At 39.7% G+C, this 16,952-nt stretch overlaps 2 protein-coding genes across 2 annotated transcripts; one reads left to right on the top strand and one right to left on the bottom strand.

The window, feature by feature from the left end:
* Positions 1-350: 350 nt before the first annotated feature.
* LOC147518103 (transcription factor bHLH52-like) lies at positions 351-1,769 on the bottom strand. The gene is made up of 3 exons (XM_086594732.1): positions 1,686-1,769; positions 793-1,491; positions 351-676 (listed from the first exon to the last, which is right to left on the bottom strand). The coding sequence occupies exons 2-3, from the start codon at positions 1,468-1,470 to the stop codon at positions 479-481; spliced, it is 876 nt and encodes a 291-aa protein (XP_086450858.1). The 5' UTR covers positions 1,471-1,491; positions 1,686-1,769; the 3' UTR covers positions 351-478.
* Positions 1,770-8,088: 6,319 nt separating this feature from the next.
* Positions 8,089-8,640, top strand: LOC147518102 (uncharacterized). The gene has a single exon (XM_086593821.1). It carries the CDS (start codon positions 8,089-8,091, stop codon positions 8,638-8,640), a length of 552 nt encoding a protein of 183 aa, XP_086449947.1.
* The last annotated feature ends 8,312 nt before the right edge of the window (positions 8,641-16,952 follow it).

Genomic DNA, 16,952 nt, shown 5'->3' with positions numbered 1-16,952 from the left:
CCGAATTTTTCAAAATTCGGCAAAATCCATATTATTCGTTTCAAGGCAAAAAATCGCGAATTATTGCAAATCTTTCAAACATTCGAAAATATTATATGTTTTGCCCTTCAAAAATTCGATTCGCGTTGCTAACAAGGGTGTTGAGAATAATTGGAGGGACTTGATTCTGAATTTAGTTGTTCCATAGTAATTCAAGGGTGAACTAGGCTTACAAAATAAACCCATACCCAAGTAACCCAGCCCAAGCCAACGCGGGTTTGGTGTTCTCAACGACAAGACTACAAGAGCATGCCAAATTGCAAATGAAAAAACAGAGAAACAATCAATACCGCCAAAATTACACACAAGAATAAAAAAAATGTGATTTTATTTCAAAGAGATGGTTACAGGAAAACGAACTATGGACATAATACTTTTAAACGATGCAACGGACAAAAATGTAACAAAGAGCCTTTATTATATAGGGTTTGCATTATGATCAGCCCCCCGATTGAGCCAGCAAATCAATTTCTTCGGAGATGAAAGAATTTGATTGGATCTCATGATCTTTTGCAAGAATTTCAACAAATTTCTTTGGAACCATGCATTTCTCCTCTGAAGATAGCTTCTCTTGGATAGTTGGAGATGCAATGAGCGTCTCAAGTCCTCCTATATGTTGGTCAGTACCATTTTTTTCCTGTCCATAATACCAAAACAACATAAACACCAAGCACAGGCTGCACAGCCCTTAAAACTGTTAAAAGGACATAAACTGACTATGACAAGTGAACAAGAGAAAAACAATAAACTCACCTGAATGGACCCCATGACTTCAAGAATTCCAACCTGGGCTTGCAAGTACTTAACATACTTAAAAGCTGCTTCAAACATCTCAGCTGTATTCAATCTGTTTCCTCCAGGAATAAGCTTCCCAAGCTCTTGTGTCTTCTGACTTATCTTTCTTCTCCTTTGTCTAGCCGCAACACTCTGCGCAGACAGACCCGCATCACCATTCGATGATTTTTTCACATTCTCAACAGCACCACCACTAGAATAAACCATAGGAACCTGAATATTCTCTGTTTTAGGAAACATTACTAGTTCTGGCAAGTAGTTTGCAGGCGGATATTGATAGGCACTATTATTTCTAGTACTGTACCCATCCAAGGATTCGAACATTATATCCGAGCAATGTAGGTCATTGTAGCTGGTTGTTTTTTGGCGTTTGGGGTATTGGTAACAATCTAAATCATCATCAATAATGGGAAGGATTTCAGGTGTGAGCGCGAGAGAAACAAATGGGCCAGTGGGATTATAACACAAGTATGGTAAGAAACTAGCGTAGGTAGTTTCCTCTGCTATAGCACTGGAGTATAACAAATCATTTGGCTCCAAGAACATATCCACCAAGTTATCAGAAGCGATGAAATCTTCGTGAAAGCCGCCAAAAAGCTCTGCTCCTAGCTGCGTTTGTCCATATAAAGTACCCATCTCTATAGCATTCCTGTATTTCTGAAAAAAGAAAAACAACAGAAATAATGGACATCCATTAGTCAACATTTGCATGTTTACTACGTGCTTCAATATCCTATATGACCTTATGGTAAACTACGAAACTACTATAAAGTAGTGTGTGGAAAATGCAAGAAAAAAGGGTAACTGAAAGCATAGAAGCAAACCATTGTGGCAATGAGAGAGATATATACCTTAAGGAAGATTTTGTCCAAGTAAAAAAAAAGCTGCTACTTGCCTACTTGAGTGGATAGTTTCAACTTTCAACACACCTAGAGAGATTTGCTCTCTTTTTCTCTCTTTCTGTCTCTGTGTATTGAATCCAATTAGACTGGCTTGTAAACCGTCCTTAACTGCTGTGTCTAACTTACTTACAGCCTGACACACTAACTTAACAGAGAGTGTAAAGGGCGTGTGGTTGAAAAGGTCTTTAACGGTTTCTTAGCTTACCTCTTTACCAAGTTTGTGTGCTAGTTTTACTATACACCAGGGACTGCAACCTCTTCATTTTTCTAGACTAGAGATTTTGATCTAGATTGATATTTGTGATGATCGAGGAATATTAGGGGTCGAGAATTGAGAGACAGATGGTCCAGTCCAGCTAAGTGCAAGCCGAACACCAAAAAAACAGTTAATAACCTCCAAAATCTAAGGGTACCACGTTTTCTCAGGTGGAAGTTACTCTGATAAGAACTAGTTATTGGTACATCACTGTACATCAGAGATTGATACACCTTTGACTTAACGAGATGACAGTATTACACCATTTATGTTCTTTCGTTTGATTTTCATTATATGGCTGTGTTTGGTTCAACGAATTTTGATTCTCAAAGAAAGAGAAAATCCAGAAACTAATCCATTTTTGAGGAATGTGTTTTCTAGTTGTTTGGTTCACAATTTTAAAAACTGGTCCACTGGATCAAACCCCACCTAAAACCTGATAACTCTATACACGAGTGAATTTCTAGTTCCTCTTGACGACGATGAAATAACTTCAGCAAATCTCGGCCGACAGACAAAAGGAAAGCAACTTCTCTCGTTTTAAAAAGGATGTTGTTTTCCTCAATAGTGATCCTGAATGAAAAATGTTTTCTTTGTTTATCATTTTCCATAGTCTACTAAACACCTAATAGAATTTAGAATCTAGGAAAACATTTTCTTTTCTCCCATTTTCCGTGAACCAACTTCTATTTTAAATTTTTAATGATACCATAACTCTATAAAATGCGGACCACTGGAAACGGACTCATTAACAGTTCAGATTTCAGAGCCCATTATTATGAACGAAATGCCCCATTAAGCAAATTGATTATCGGCGTCTCAGTCATATTTCAATTGCTTGGTGCAAGGCCCAGAAGAATTTACATCGTGGCAGTGGCACAAGAAGTACGTTTCATAGGTAAAAGTAGATGGATGTATCGGAATACTGTTTACCTCCTTATCCTCAGTTATGTAACTAACTTTGCATTGGATTCTTTTACATAGGATGCACTGATGCAGATTTCTCGGAGGGATTTTGATCGTACAAAGTGGGTGCGCCGTTTGATACTTTGATCAAGTAATCGGGCTGAGAGCCCAATTTTCAAAAAAAAAATCGCCATAAGTCAGTAGTGGAAAATGCTCCTAGTAACCCACATCAGTTTTTTTTTGTCTCTGAGACTGACACATCAGATTTTTCATAAAAAAAAAGGAATTTTACGCTCTTTTTTGCCGATTTCAATTGTTCGGGGACAACCTAGAATAGATAAAAACCTCTTTCCATATTATCTTTTCAATTTTACAAAACACTTCCAACTTTGCAAAAAAAAAAATCCCTCTTCAAACCCTCTCTCTTATTCTTCTCTTCTTCTAAAATTAAACTAAAAAATTGTTCAGGATGATAGAGTGATATCAAAATTAATGCTTATTCGACAACATGCTCTACCGAATCGATTTCGAGTAACAGAATCTGGTCTAAGCATCGGGATGATATTAGCTTTGATCAGCTTCAGAAGGTATATTATATTTATTTGTTCCCATTTAATTGTTGTGTGTTTTGTAGATTGAATTAATTGGATTTGATATTGGAATTTTTAATTTATTGTGTATCGATGTTTTGTGGTAAATTCACTTATTAGATATAAGAAATTGAGAATGTGAATTTGATAGAGATAATACAAAGTGGGTTTTTTTTTTTACAATGGTTGAGTGTTTTATAATTTTCTGCTATTGTGATATAGTTCTGGAACGAGTTGACACCTCATGCGCGGCAGGAGCTTTTGAAGATTGATAAGTAGACGTTATTGGAGCAAGCTAGGAAGAATTTGTATTGCTCTAGATGTAATGGGTTGCTGCTTGAAGGTTTTTCACAAATTGTTATGTATGGAAAGTCTCAGCAACTTGAAGGTGGGCATGTTGTGAATGGAAGAATGCCAAGTGTGAGTAGTGAAAGTGATGTTAGAGTTACTATAAAGATTTCAGTTTAAGAGGACAACAGCCAAGATCGATCTGTTCACCCCTGGGGAGGTTTGATAGCAACTCGAGAAGGCATACTTACACTTTTGGACTGCTTTTTAGAAGCCAAGTCACTCAAGGCACTTCAGAATGTAAGTGTTAATGTCTTACCCTGGTCATCCTATCAGACAAATGTCGTATGAGTTATGGTCATCCTCATTTTTTGACATTTTTATATTTGATTCAGGTATTCAACGGTGCACGTGTGAGGGAACGCGAACGTGAACTGCTTTATCCTGATGCCTGTGGTGGGGGTGGCCGGGGATGGATAAGCCAAGGAGCGACTTTAACTACGGGCAGATGGCATGGAACCGAGAGAAAGTTGTGTTTTGCATACTTCCGGGCTTTCTTGTGACACACTAGTGGATTTCTCGGTCGACTCACGGGTGACGAGACTTCGAAGGTCTCTTTTAAGAATGAAGGAGGAGGATTTTATTGAGAGGCTCATGTATAGGTGTGTTCATCTTTTATTTCCAGCAATTTGGCTTGACAGCCAATAAATGATGGCTTGCCATGGCAGCATTATTGTTCAAAACAATTTGGACTCATTTATTGTTAAGTTAAATATCATAGTAATAATGCTACTAGCTAAAATGCAAAGTTCTATAGATCTGAGGATAACTCTGTTCTACTTTTATGTTTTGGGGTTGGCTGTTAAGTTCTACTATGTTCTTCATATTAAAAAAATGTTGGTCATATTCATTATCAATGTGAACTGGTGTTCCCATGCTGTGTTGGAGCCTTAGCACTTTTTATCATAGTTGTCAGGATTATCAATTTCGAGAGTATCCTAGGTGATGTAGATGGAAATTGATGGTGAGAAATTTGCAATAAGCCAATAAGACTTAGATTATCATGCACTGGACTATTATAAATACACAAGTTTCAGGTCTACATTTTCACCTTTTCATTGGTAATCTCTAGATCATGGTGCAGTATTTGTAACTAACATGAGTATCTTGGAGTAGTGACCTGAGTTTAGCATTTTTTTTATCTAAAGATTTATTAGGTTATTTCTTTTGCATCCAGCTGGTGTTCCTGAGTGGTTGGTGAGCATTCCTCCCATAATAGGAGGTCATGGGGAATGCTGTGTTCCGGCCCTTACAAATGTGGCCCAATAAAAGCCCAATTCAATATAAAGCCCACACTCAAAGTCCATGCTACAAAAAAGCCCACGCTCAGAGCTTTGTTACAATAAAAGCCCAATTCAATATAAAGTCCACGCTCAAAGTCCATGCTACAATAAAAGCCCAATTCAATACAAGCCCATGCTCAGAGCCCATCTATAAAAAAGCCCACGCTCAGAGCCCATGCTCGAAGCTTATCTACAAAAAAGTCCACGCTCAGAGCCCATGCTCAGAGCTTATCTATGAAAAAGCCCACGCTCAAAGCTTACATCCCACGACAGTTCTCCCGCCAGTTCTTCAACTTCATCCCACGAAATCGACGGATGTCCCGCGGGTTCTCAACTTCATCCCACGCGGTGACGGTTGTCCCGCCAGTTCTCAACTTCATCCCACGAGCCGACGGTTGTCCCGCCAGCTCTCCAACTTCATCCCATGATTGGACAGTTCTCCCGCCAGTTCTCCAACTTCATCCCACGATTGGAATATTGGAGAACGAGGAAGTAACTATCACCAATGCTACCTATAAAATCTAACCTTCGTCATTTTTTCAGAACTACGCGATCGAGACTTGATCCCAAGCAATATCTTTGGGTACATAGGCAACTTCAAAACCGAAGTCCAGTCTCATCTTTCCCCAATCACCATCTCCTTCACCATCTCCAAAAAAAACATTACTTCCAACCCTCAACTGGTGTGTTTTGGCAAATCTTGCTGAAACATATTTGGCGCCGTCTGTGCTCCTACCCTCAACCACAAAACAAAAGTTACGTCAATGGCTTCTCGAAAAACAAACAACGGTGAAAGTATCCCTTTTACCGCACAAGTTCAGCATTCACCTTCTGCTGGGAATTCACTTTCCAAGTCCGATGGTCCTCGGCCATCTGCGACTGAGAGAGTAGGTATTCATGTATCCGATCCATCAACTCAGGTAGACCGTCGTCTCCGACAATTGGAGAACAAGAATAACAATCTGAAGAAATAGCTGCATCAACTTCTCGAAGATGATTCAGGGTCCACGGCAAAAAGTGTTTGGGATCGTTTGAACACTGAAGCATCTCTGTCAAAGACTCGAAAGTACAAACTCCCCGCACAAGAGAAGAAACCGTGTGAGTCACTTACGAAAGGCTTCGCGCAAACAAAATGTGCAACGCCGAAAGCCTACACTTTCCAGTGTAATCGTAAGCGAATCCACAAACTCCTCTGCCGACCTTGATGCCAACCACCATGTCAGGGATCACCAACTCACAAAAGATCTCTTAACAAAAATCGGTTTTACCGATTCAAACCGTACTAAGGGAGATCGGCAAAATATTTATATAGGTCGGCAAGATAGACTACCCAACCAACGAAAAACCAATGAAGTTCCTACCCCAAGCTATAGAAGGGGTAGGCAAGCCACTGCAAGTCCTCGTCGCAATGCAGGCGGTATCGTCGATCTCGATAGCAAAGACTATTCACCAAAGCGGTTCAGGTTCACAACCAAAAGTCGCTCAAGTTGTAGTCCCAATCCAAGAGCTCATTGTCAGCCAAAGTATGTTGACAATGATAGCCATGGAGATGGAGACTCACTTGCATCAGGTCAAGAAAATGGTTGTGACAGTCCAGCACTCCGTCCGTATTCTCCCTATGTTCACCATAGGAGACGAAGGAACCGAACTCCTCTACTGGCTCGGTCACCTTCACCTACATGGACGGGTCGACGAGAACTCACTCCACCTCCTCCGAAGAAATCTTGGCCAAAACGTCCCATTAGTTCGTCGTGACCATCGTCAAGAGAATGTTCCATTTTCTGAACGACGTCTACACGAAATGATATTGAAGGCTGTTAATGGTAAGGAGTCACGAGAAAATAAAATACGAAATCTTGCTATCGAGAGTGGTATCGATTCTCCCTTCTCTCTCCGAATCCAAACAACTGTTCATCACAAGGACTTTAAGCGCCTTTAAATTGAAAAGTATGATGAGATTGATGGAGATCCTTTGATGCATCTTGTTAATTACGAAACAAGATGATCTTATGGACTTTTCGACGATGCTCTTCTTTGCAAGTTATTCCGTCCACACTCATTGGAATTGAGTCGATGAGATGGTTTAACATGCTTCCGTAAAGATCTATCCACAATTTTATCGATCCGCTTACAAGTTTGCCGAGCATTTTTCGCCACAACTGGAAAGAACCGAAACATATTGATTCTCTATTCAGTATTAAACAACAAAAAGAAGAAAAGCTCAGTAAGTTTGTTGCGAGATTTCGGAAAGCGGCTGTTGAAATCCTAGATGCATCTGATATTCTTGTCATTTATGCCTTCAAGGAAGGCATTAATTATGATATGGACGGCATTTACAACTCTATTGTAAAAGACGTCCCAACAACTCGTTATGAATTTTTTTCTTGAACTCAACAGTTTATTCGAGTTGAAGATGATACATCAGCATGAGTTCACAGAGATAGGGATCGAATAAGCAAGCCGCAGGAACAGAGTCAAAAACAGAAGTTTCAACAAACAACCGATCAAAAGTCCAAGAGTGATGGTAGGCCACAACAATGGAACAACAAAGAACAAAAGAAACTTCCAGAGTTAAAGCTTACCGCCCTTAACGAGAAGTACGCTGTTATCTATGAGAAGATTAAGGGAAAGAATATCTTATCTCCACCTTTTCCTCTCTCCGAAGATACCAAGGCTACACGTGACAAATCCCTGTGGTGCAAATTTCACGATGATTTTGGTCATGAAACTGAACAATGCCGATCTCTAAGGGGTAGAATCCAAGGTTTGATCGAGAAGGGTATGCTCTCCAGATTACGTCTTTGGGTAAAACGAAACAAGCTTTAGTCGTTACCGCACACAATGTAATCAAAGTCGGTCATGCCAGAGTTGATTCAATGTCTAACACCCAGCGCAAGAATTTCAATCACTCCAAGATCACTGATTTCATCCACCACTATGTTTATAGTGGATATGATTTTCTCCACGGAATGGGTACTGAAACTTATGAGGAAGGACCTCTTTGTTGGACTGACAATGACCTGATAGGAGTGCACCATCCTCATTATGATGCCGTTGTAATACAAGCTTTTGTTCGAATTCATCGTGTGCAGAAAATCATGATCGATACAGGTAGTTCGGCAAATGTGATCTACAAGCGTTGTTACAAAGGACTCAACCTCCCCGAGAAAATGATAGTTCCCGATCCAAATCCTATCATTGGCTTCGATGGGACAGTAGCAACATCAGTTGGTAGATGCTCTCTTCCGGTGACATTAATGAACAAGGAAGTTACAATTGATTTTCTTCTTTTGGATTATAACTCCTCCTACAATGTCATTCTGGGAAGAGATTGGATTCACTCAATGGGAGCTGTCGTTTCTACTTTCCATCAGGCTATCAAGTTCTGGTGTGATGGTAGGGTATGCAAAGTTCGAAGTGATCAGATAGCAGCTTTGAAGTGCCATGAGTCTGTACTCGAAGATTATAAAGATTCGGAAGTCAAGGGTAACACCATCCTAAATGTCGATGGGAAAAAGTAGCAATTACAGAATTCCATTGGTCGTAAACGCTTATGGAGGGCGTTTAGGTAGGCCCCCCCGACCATCGGACTCCTCGCAATCTACGATCGGCAACAAGGAAGAAGAAACCACTTTTATTTCTGCGGAAATTTCCAAGAAGGAACGGGATAATCTCATTGAGCTTTTGAAAAAAATTGCACGCGGTGTTTGCGTGGACGGTCGAACAAATGCCTGGGATTGATCCTTCACTTGCATGTCACAGGCTGGATATCGACAAAACACAAAAGCCAATGCGTCAGAAGCCTCGCCAAATGGCTCCCGATCGAAAGCTCAAAGTGAAAGAAGAAATCGACAAACTTCTAAGTGTTAATTTTATTAGGCCTGTACTATATCCGAAATGGATATCAAATGTAGTAGCAGTCCCTAAGAAAAATGGGAAACTTAGAATCTGTGTTGATTTTACTGATGTCAATAAAAAATGTCTTGTTCACTCGTATCCCTTGCCTCGTATTTCTGAAATGGTTGATGCCACTTCAGGGTTTAAACGAATTTCTTTTATGGATGCCTCAATGGGATTTTATCAAATTGCATTAGCCGAAGATGAACAAGAACTTACAACTTTCATAACAGACCAAAGCTTATTTTGCTATAAGGTAATGCCTTTCGGTCTAAAAAATGCACCGGCAACATATCAGAAATTCATTAATACATCATTTTCAGACTTCTTAGGTAAGTTTATGGAAGCTTATATTGACGATATGGTCATCAAGTCGCATGAAGAGTCATCACACCTTCATCACTTGCAAAAATATTTTGATCGGCTGATGCATATTCGTATGCGTCTAAATCCATCAAAATGCGCATTTGGATTAGCATCGGGAAAACTTCTTGGATATCTTATGACCAAACGAGGCATTGAAGCTAACCCTGATCAAATCTGTGCAATTACTAAAATGCCCTCGCCAAAAACCAAGAAGCAAATCCAGCAACTTACGGGTAGGATAGCCGCTTTGGGTAGATTTATCTCAAAATATTCAGATCGGCTCCACCCCTTTTTCCAAGCCATTAAGGGATCCCCAAAATGGACAGATGAGTGTGACATAGCTTTTCAGAAAATGAAAGAATACCTAGTACAGTTGCCAATTCTTGCTAGTCCGACCACGGACAAACAATTGGCATCTATTTGGCAAAGATCGAGAAATAGGCTGTGAGTGCCGTCTTATTCATTGATGATGAAAATGAACAACCAATTTTCTTCATAAGTAAGACCCTTACAACTCCAGAAACAAGGTATTCACAGATTGAGAAAATAGCTCTCTCACTTGTCTATAGTGCACCTTAAGATTGAAGCCTTATTTTCAAGGACGATCATCAATGTCTACAATCTTTGAATACCCCTTGAGAAAAGTTCTTCGAATGCTGATTCGAGCCGATTAGCAGAATGGGAAACATATTTAAGTGCCTATGAAATTATCTACAAAGCCCGATCATCTGAGAAAGGCCACGCAATGGCATCACTTATGGCCGATTTTCCTGTCGATGACATACCGACCATGGAAGAAGCGGTTTGATTTAACCTCCTCCTAATCCACAACAAGCATCGGCCGATCCATCCACAAGTGCCGACCCTACTTTATGGACAATACACACGGACGGTTCCAAGAACAAATCAGGTTCAGGCCTTGGTTGTGTTTTGATCCGACTTGATGGCGAGAAAATTGAAAAATCTATTCCCGGATTTTGGCGATCAAACAATGAAATTTGAATATGAAGCGGTTCTTTATGCAATCTAACGACACTTGACCTAGGGGCGACAAAAATCGAGTTATTCACTGACTCAAAGCTTGTTGCGAATCAATTTGGCGGATCTTTTGTTGCTCGAAATGATAGGATGGCTGCATATGTCCAAAAAATGCATGAGCTATCCACTCATTTCAAATCCATTCTTTGTTCACCGGTAGCTCTCGAATGATAATCGTCATGCCGATGCCTTAGCCTATCTCGCGGCCGAGTTGATGTTAACAATGAAAAAAAAATCTATATTGATTTCCAACCTTTTCCAAGCATAACTGTCATAGAAGAACATGTTCAAAACTTATATATTGCTCATCTATGCTATTTCCAGACGACATCTCAGAAATTCGAATTCGAGCAAGTAAATGCCGTAACAACAAGGAAAAGAAAGAGAGAAGAGCTAGCTCAATCGGTCGGCACAAGTTCAGAATCTCACTCAGAGGAAGCAGCTCAAGAAGATTTAGCCGACCATCAAGGTTTGACCGATCATCGTGTTGAGAGTGATTCTCCACCCACACATGATGCCGACCAAATCAATGTTGATATGGAAGATGAGTCCCACGAAGTAGATAATTCTCCAGAAGTACCACATTTGGATCTCCAATCTATCGACGGTGACACTTCACCAGATGATTGGAGACCTATTTATTTAGAATTTCTGCAACATGGAACTCTACCTGAGGATTCCTCGCTTTCCTACAAAATTAAGAGAGATGCCTGGAAATTTGTCATAATTCCAAATTCTAAGGAAATCTCCTACTTTATAGGAAAGCAAATAATTTCAGTCCTCTTTTCAGATGTCTTTCCAAAGATCAAGGTCATCTAGTTCTCGAAGAGATACACTCCGGACTTTGTGAAAACCATTCTGGGGGACATAGTCTTGCACATAAAGCCATGACTCAAGGATACTGGTGGCCTATCATGCAAAGACACTCAACAGAATTTGCCCAAAAATGCATACCATGTCAAAAACATGCAAATATGGGCAAACTTCCAGCAACGGAACTCCACCCAATTCTAAGCCCTTGGCCTTTTGCGAAATGGGGCTTGGATATTATGGGACCCTTACCAAAGGCTCCTGGAAGTGTACGATTTTTATTGGTTGCGACTGATTATTTCACTAAATGGGTAGAAGCTCAACCGCTTGTCAACATCTCAGCAATAGATGTACGGCGTTTCTTATGGAAAGACATCGTTTGTCGCTTTGGAATTCCATCTAACATCGTCTCTGACAACGGTAAACAATTTGATGCGGAAGAAATTCACAAATTTTGTGCCTCACTAAAAATTCAGCATAATTTCTCCGCTCCATATTATCCACAAACAAATGGACAAGCAGAAGCAACCAATAAGACGATTCTCTCGACTTTGAAAAAGAAGCTTAATGAAGCAAAAGGAAATTGGGTTAAAGAGTTGCCAGCAGTGCTTTGGGGTTATCGCACCACTCCAAAGCATTCTACCAATCTTTCCCCTTTCAATCTAGCTTATGGCATGGATGATGTCCTCCCGACAGAATTAATTGCACCAACTACAAGGACAGAAGCAGTACAAACTGGTAACAATGATGCTGCTCTAACTTTGGTGGCAGACTCAATTGATAAAACTCGAGAAGAAGCTTTACAATGTCTAATAAAATATCAGGCAGCCATGAAACGCAAATATGATAGAAAGCTTTGCCTCAAGAGTTTTGAACCAGAAGATTGGGTACTTAGCCGCAAACAGAAGCTCATTGAATCTGGGAAGCTGTCAGAGAATTGGGAAGGACCGTTCATTATTGATAGACCAGCATCCAAAGGGTCTTATTTCCTTCGTCGAATCACCGGAGAAAAATTTGCCAAGCCATGGAATGCTTTTCATTTGAAAAAGTTTTATCGTTGAATGTTTGTTTTTCATTCATTGTAATCATTTTATAATTCAATAAAATTCGATCCATCTTTCGTTTTAACTAGCCATCAAATATCCCAAATTTTGTTATCATTACACTATGGGGGCGGCGACTCCCCAAATTTAATTATGTTATCATTACACTATGGGGGCGAGGACTCCCCAAATTTCATTATGTCATTACACTATGGGGGCGGCGACACCCCATATTTCATTATGTTATCATTACACTATGGGGGCGGCGACCCCCCAAATTTCATTATGTTATCATTACACTACGGGGGCGGCGACTCCCCAAATTTCATTATGTTATCATTACACTTTGGGGGCAGCGACTCCCCAAATTTCATTATGTTATTATTACACTATGGGGGCAACGACCCCCCAAATTTCATTATGTTATCATTACACTACGGGGGCGGTGATTTCCCAAATTTCATTATGTTATTATTAAACTATGGGGGCAGCGACACCCCAAATTTCATTACGTTATCATTACACTATGGGGGCGGCGACACCCCAAATTTCATTACGTTATTATTATATTATGGGGGTGACACCCCAATTACGTTATCCTTAATACTTATATCTATTTTGCCGACCTACCTTAAGGCGGATTACCCAACTATTATATATTTTGACCGACCTATTCTGATTACCAATCTAATAAAAAATAGATAAAAACCAAATATCATGAATACAGTGGAAAAAATAAACATAATCGAGAAAGAAAAAACCGTAACCTAACTTCACATCATCATAACTGTCACACCCCGAATTTCGACAGAATTCGAAAAAACATTATTTGTTCCCGACTCTTCGATCTCCGAGGTGTGACGCACTCTCAACTCCCAAAAATCCATAAACAGTTTAAATATGCGGATAATAGAAAAACCAATAAAATTTTTTAGTTAAACAAAAGTCTTCTTCATTACAAAAATTTACAAATGAAAATACAAATAACTTTGTCTCGACTGAAACTCTATATCACCTCGAGGGAAAACAAAATATATCCTGAGATGCAACGCTAACGCAAACCACAAGCAGCAACCAATCTTCTTCAACACTAAACCTGTCAAGAGTTACCAACTGTGTTCATTTAATGAACACACCCGATAAGCAAACATGCAAATCGGGTCAGCATTATAAAAATGCTGGTGTGAGTAGCTCTAAAATACAACATATAATTATACATATATTTACACAATCTACAAGGCAGTTAGTTCCTTCATCGAGGCGCCTTAACTTTCCACGACTAATACAACATCCTTAAGTTCAATAACTAAGGTAGGTAGTTCCTCCACTAAGACGCCTTAACTTCCCACTAACCATACAACAAACTATACGCATCATAAAAAGGCATTTAGTTCCTCCACGAGGCGCCTTAGGTTCTAACTAAACAAATAACCAACCAAGCATATACAATCATCTATCTAAAGATATATTATTAACCAACATATTACCATAATTAGATTAATTAAGGCTTTCTTTGTGTGTCCCTAAAATCACGTCGTATCTATGTCTTACCTAGTTTCCCTAGCTACCACAATCGCTACCCAACCCCGAACATGTACATCCACATGCCTCCCCTTACATAATGAACCACTCCGTGCGTAACCACCCTGAGCGGGATGCCGCACACCAGGTAAATCCTCACATGGAAGCCATTATGTAAGTAATGCCACTATTCGCATAATAAAATATCGCGTCTCGTTCTATTTTTGCGAACGGAATAATCAAGCCACTATTCGGCTCTTCGTAAGGGCCATTCAAACTTTTTTGAAGCGCCCGGAAGGGCCAATCACATTACTTACGCCCGAAGGCCATTCAGATTCACTGAAACGCCAGAAGGGCCAATCACATGAGTTGTGGTAGCTAGGTTCTAGGATTTTCGTTACGTAATTTATTCAAGTGTCATACATTTATGACTCATAATCATTCCACTATATCCCGTGCAGGTCAATTACCTTATTGCACTAAGCCACAATATTTAGAAATATCTCAATTATATCTCATAACCGCTTTCATTCTTTCACGTGTCAATATATTATTGCACTAAGCCAAAATCTCGTGGGAAAATATCCACACATACTATACTATCTCATAGTAGCATCTCACATATAAAATAATGGAGTGTTTATACATTTATTTCTCCAAAACTATTGCATTTAATATATATATCCCAACATATTATATAATGTCACAATATCAACGTCAAATCTTAATTAGATAATGACCACCAAATTTATACAAGCTTCCACAGCATTTTAGCATTTGATTTGTCCATACAATTTACATCATAAAATATAGCACAATTAAACAGTCCACAGTCCACAATCAAAGCCCAATATATATATGTTTTACACACTACTCACATTAAATCTTAATTAGATAATGACAAACAACGTTATATAATGTTCGACAATATTTTATTATTATATTTGTCCATATTCTTAAATATATGAAAAATTGGAAAAAGTCAACATTACACAGTCAACGGTCAAAGTCAAAGTCAACACGTCATGGTCAAAGTCAAACTGTCATTGTCAAAGCCAAACTGTCGTTTCCATATTCGACTGATTCAGGGTCATAGCCATGGTTCATGGCTAAGGGTCAATGTGCATGGCTCATGGGCTCATGACCAAGGTAATGGTTCGGACCCAACTGGCCAAGCCCAAACATTAAAACCCGGCCCCGAAAGTTTACACCAACTTATTATTCAACCTGACCCAATTGGGGTCATAAGGACTAACCCACATAAAATTATAAACCGGCCCAAAGCCTAATAGAACTGGCCCAAAACTTAAAATGAAATGGCCCCAAACAACATTAGAAATTGGCCCAAAACAGTTAAGTGATCGGGCCCAAAGGAAATTAATAAAACTCGGCCCAACCACTAAAACAAAACCGGGCCCAAGTAGCTAAAAGAATTTGGCCCAAACCAAATAGAAATGAACTGGCCCAACACAACTCAAAATTTGCTAAGGCCCAAGGCCCAACTAAGAGGAACAGGTCGTCCTCTTCCTTCTTCATCAGCTCACCAGCAGCACCTCTCCACCGCCAGCCACCACTCGTGCTCCCCTTTCAACCAAGCGGTTTTAACCCCTAAGAAAACCCCCATCTACCAATACCATCATAACCCGATTCCCTCATATTGCGAAACTCAACCCCGACCGCCATTGACGCTATTCCAAGCTCCCCTCAGCCCTCCATCGCAGCCCCACACACTCCAATCAACTATAAACTAGTCTAATAAAAAAAAACCCACACTCCAATTAAACCCCAAAACAGCCTAATCGAGTTTTTTCTCAAAACTCTCCACCGGCGCCATCAACGCCTCCAAGCTTTGGCAACACCTTACCACCCATCGAACACCACTAACCAATATCCAACACATAACCCCCCGACATCCAACAATCAAAAGTTCAAAGCAACAACAACTACAGCAGTTTTTAAGTTCAAACAATGAACAGGACGCCTCCGTGCTCACGCCGCCATTAACAGCCTCCGAGCTTCGACAGTTCAAAAGCACCATATCACAGTATTATAGTATAACATAATAATAAATGTTTAAATAGAAATACTGGCGATTTCTTGCTGTTGAACTCGCGACGCCGCCATTGACGAATTTTTCCGAGTTCCAACAGTTCGGACAGTTTCAATATCAAATATTCAGAGTTTTCAAGTTTTAACAACACGACAGAAAAATAGACAGTAACAAGGATTTTATAAAATAAAAATCCATACAATATCTACTCACAATAATGAATAGCTCGACGAAATTCCTCCGAGTCCGAGTCGTCGCGCTCCACGCTCCAGCAAACGGGTTTCTAGCTCTGCCTCCATTTTTATTATTATTTTATTCTCCAAGAACTCTATTCTCTAGAACAATATGTTTATATACTTGGGTCTGAAACCCAAGCCCAACACAGACTCGGGCCCAGAAATCAGGCCCGCGTATCCCAAATCCAATCCAGCCGATTTTGAAAATAAATAATTAAATTAATTAATTAAATAGATAAAAACGTATTTTAAAATACGGGCGTTACAATATTAATAAAAAATAAAAACTTCACTCAAGAAGTTGCGGCATAATGTTATCCTCCACTGGAACTGGAACACCTAATAGATCCAACGGAGATACATCTTCCAACTTCCTATAACACATAGTATAATAATCTGACAGCTGCTGCAATTTTTCCCGTTTCTCAGAATCTCTTGATTTCCAAAGTCCAACACTTGCCGATGCTTCACGCAACAATGCCCTAGATTTCTTAGTTTCAACTGCATCCTTCTCAATTATATCATCATTCTCTTCACACCCTACTCTAAAATTTTCCACCCTCTCATGACATTCATCTAACTCCTTCTTCAAAAATGCATTCTCTTCCAATAGTACCTTGTAGTCTCCTCTAATCCCCTCAGCCTCGCAAACTCGTTTTGCCAATTCCAATTTCTCACATTTTAAAATCGCAACTTCATCACTCAAAACCTTCTGCTCCTTGAGAACAACAATTTCTTGATTCTGTTTCAACACTTCAGCTTTCATGATATTCATTTTCATCTTATAGTCGTGCAAAACTACTTCATTTCTCATAAGTATTCCTCTCAAATGTTCATTCTCATGAAAGATGAGCTCTCTCTCCTTCCAAATA

Source organism: Coptis chinensis, chromosome 2, assembly GCF_015680905.1.
Source record: "Coptis chinensis isolate HL-2020 chromosome 2, ASM1568090v1, whole genome shotgun sequence".
NCBI lineage: Eukaryota > Viridiplantae > Streptophyta > Magnoliopsida > Ranunculales > Ranunculaceae > Coptis > Coptis chinensis.
The sequence above is the reverse complement of the archived record's forward strand: the minus strand, read 5'-3'. Positions and strand labels throughout refer to the sequence as shown.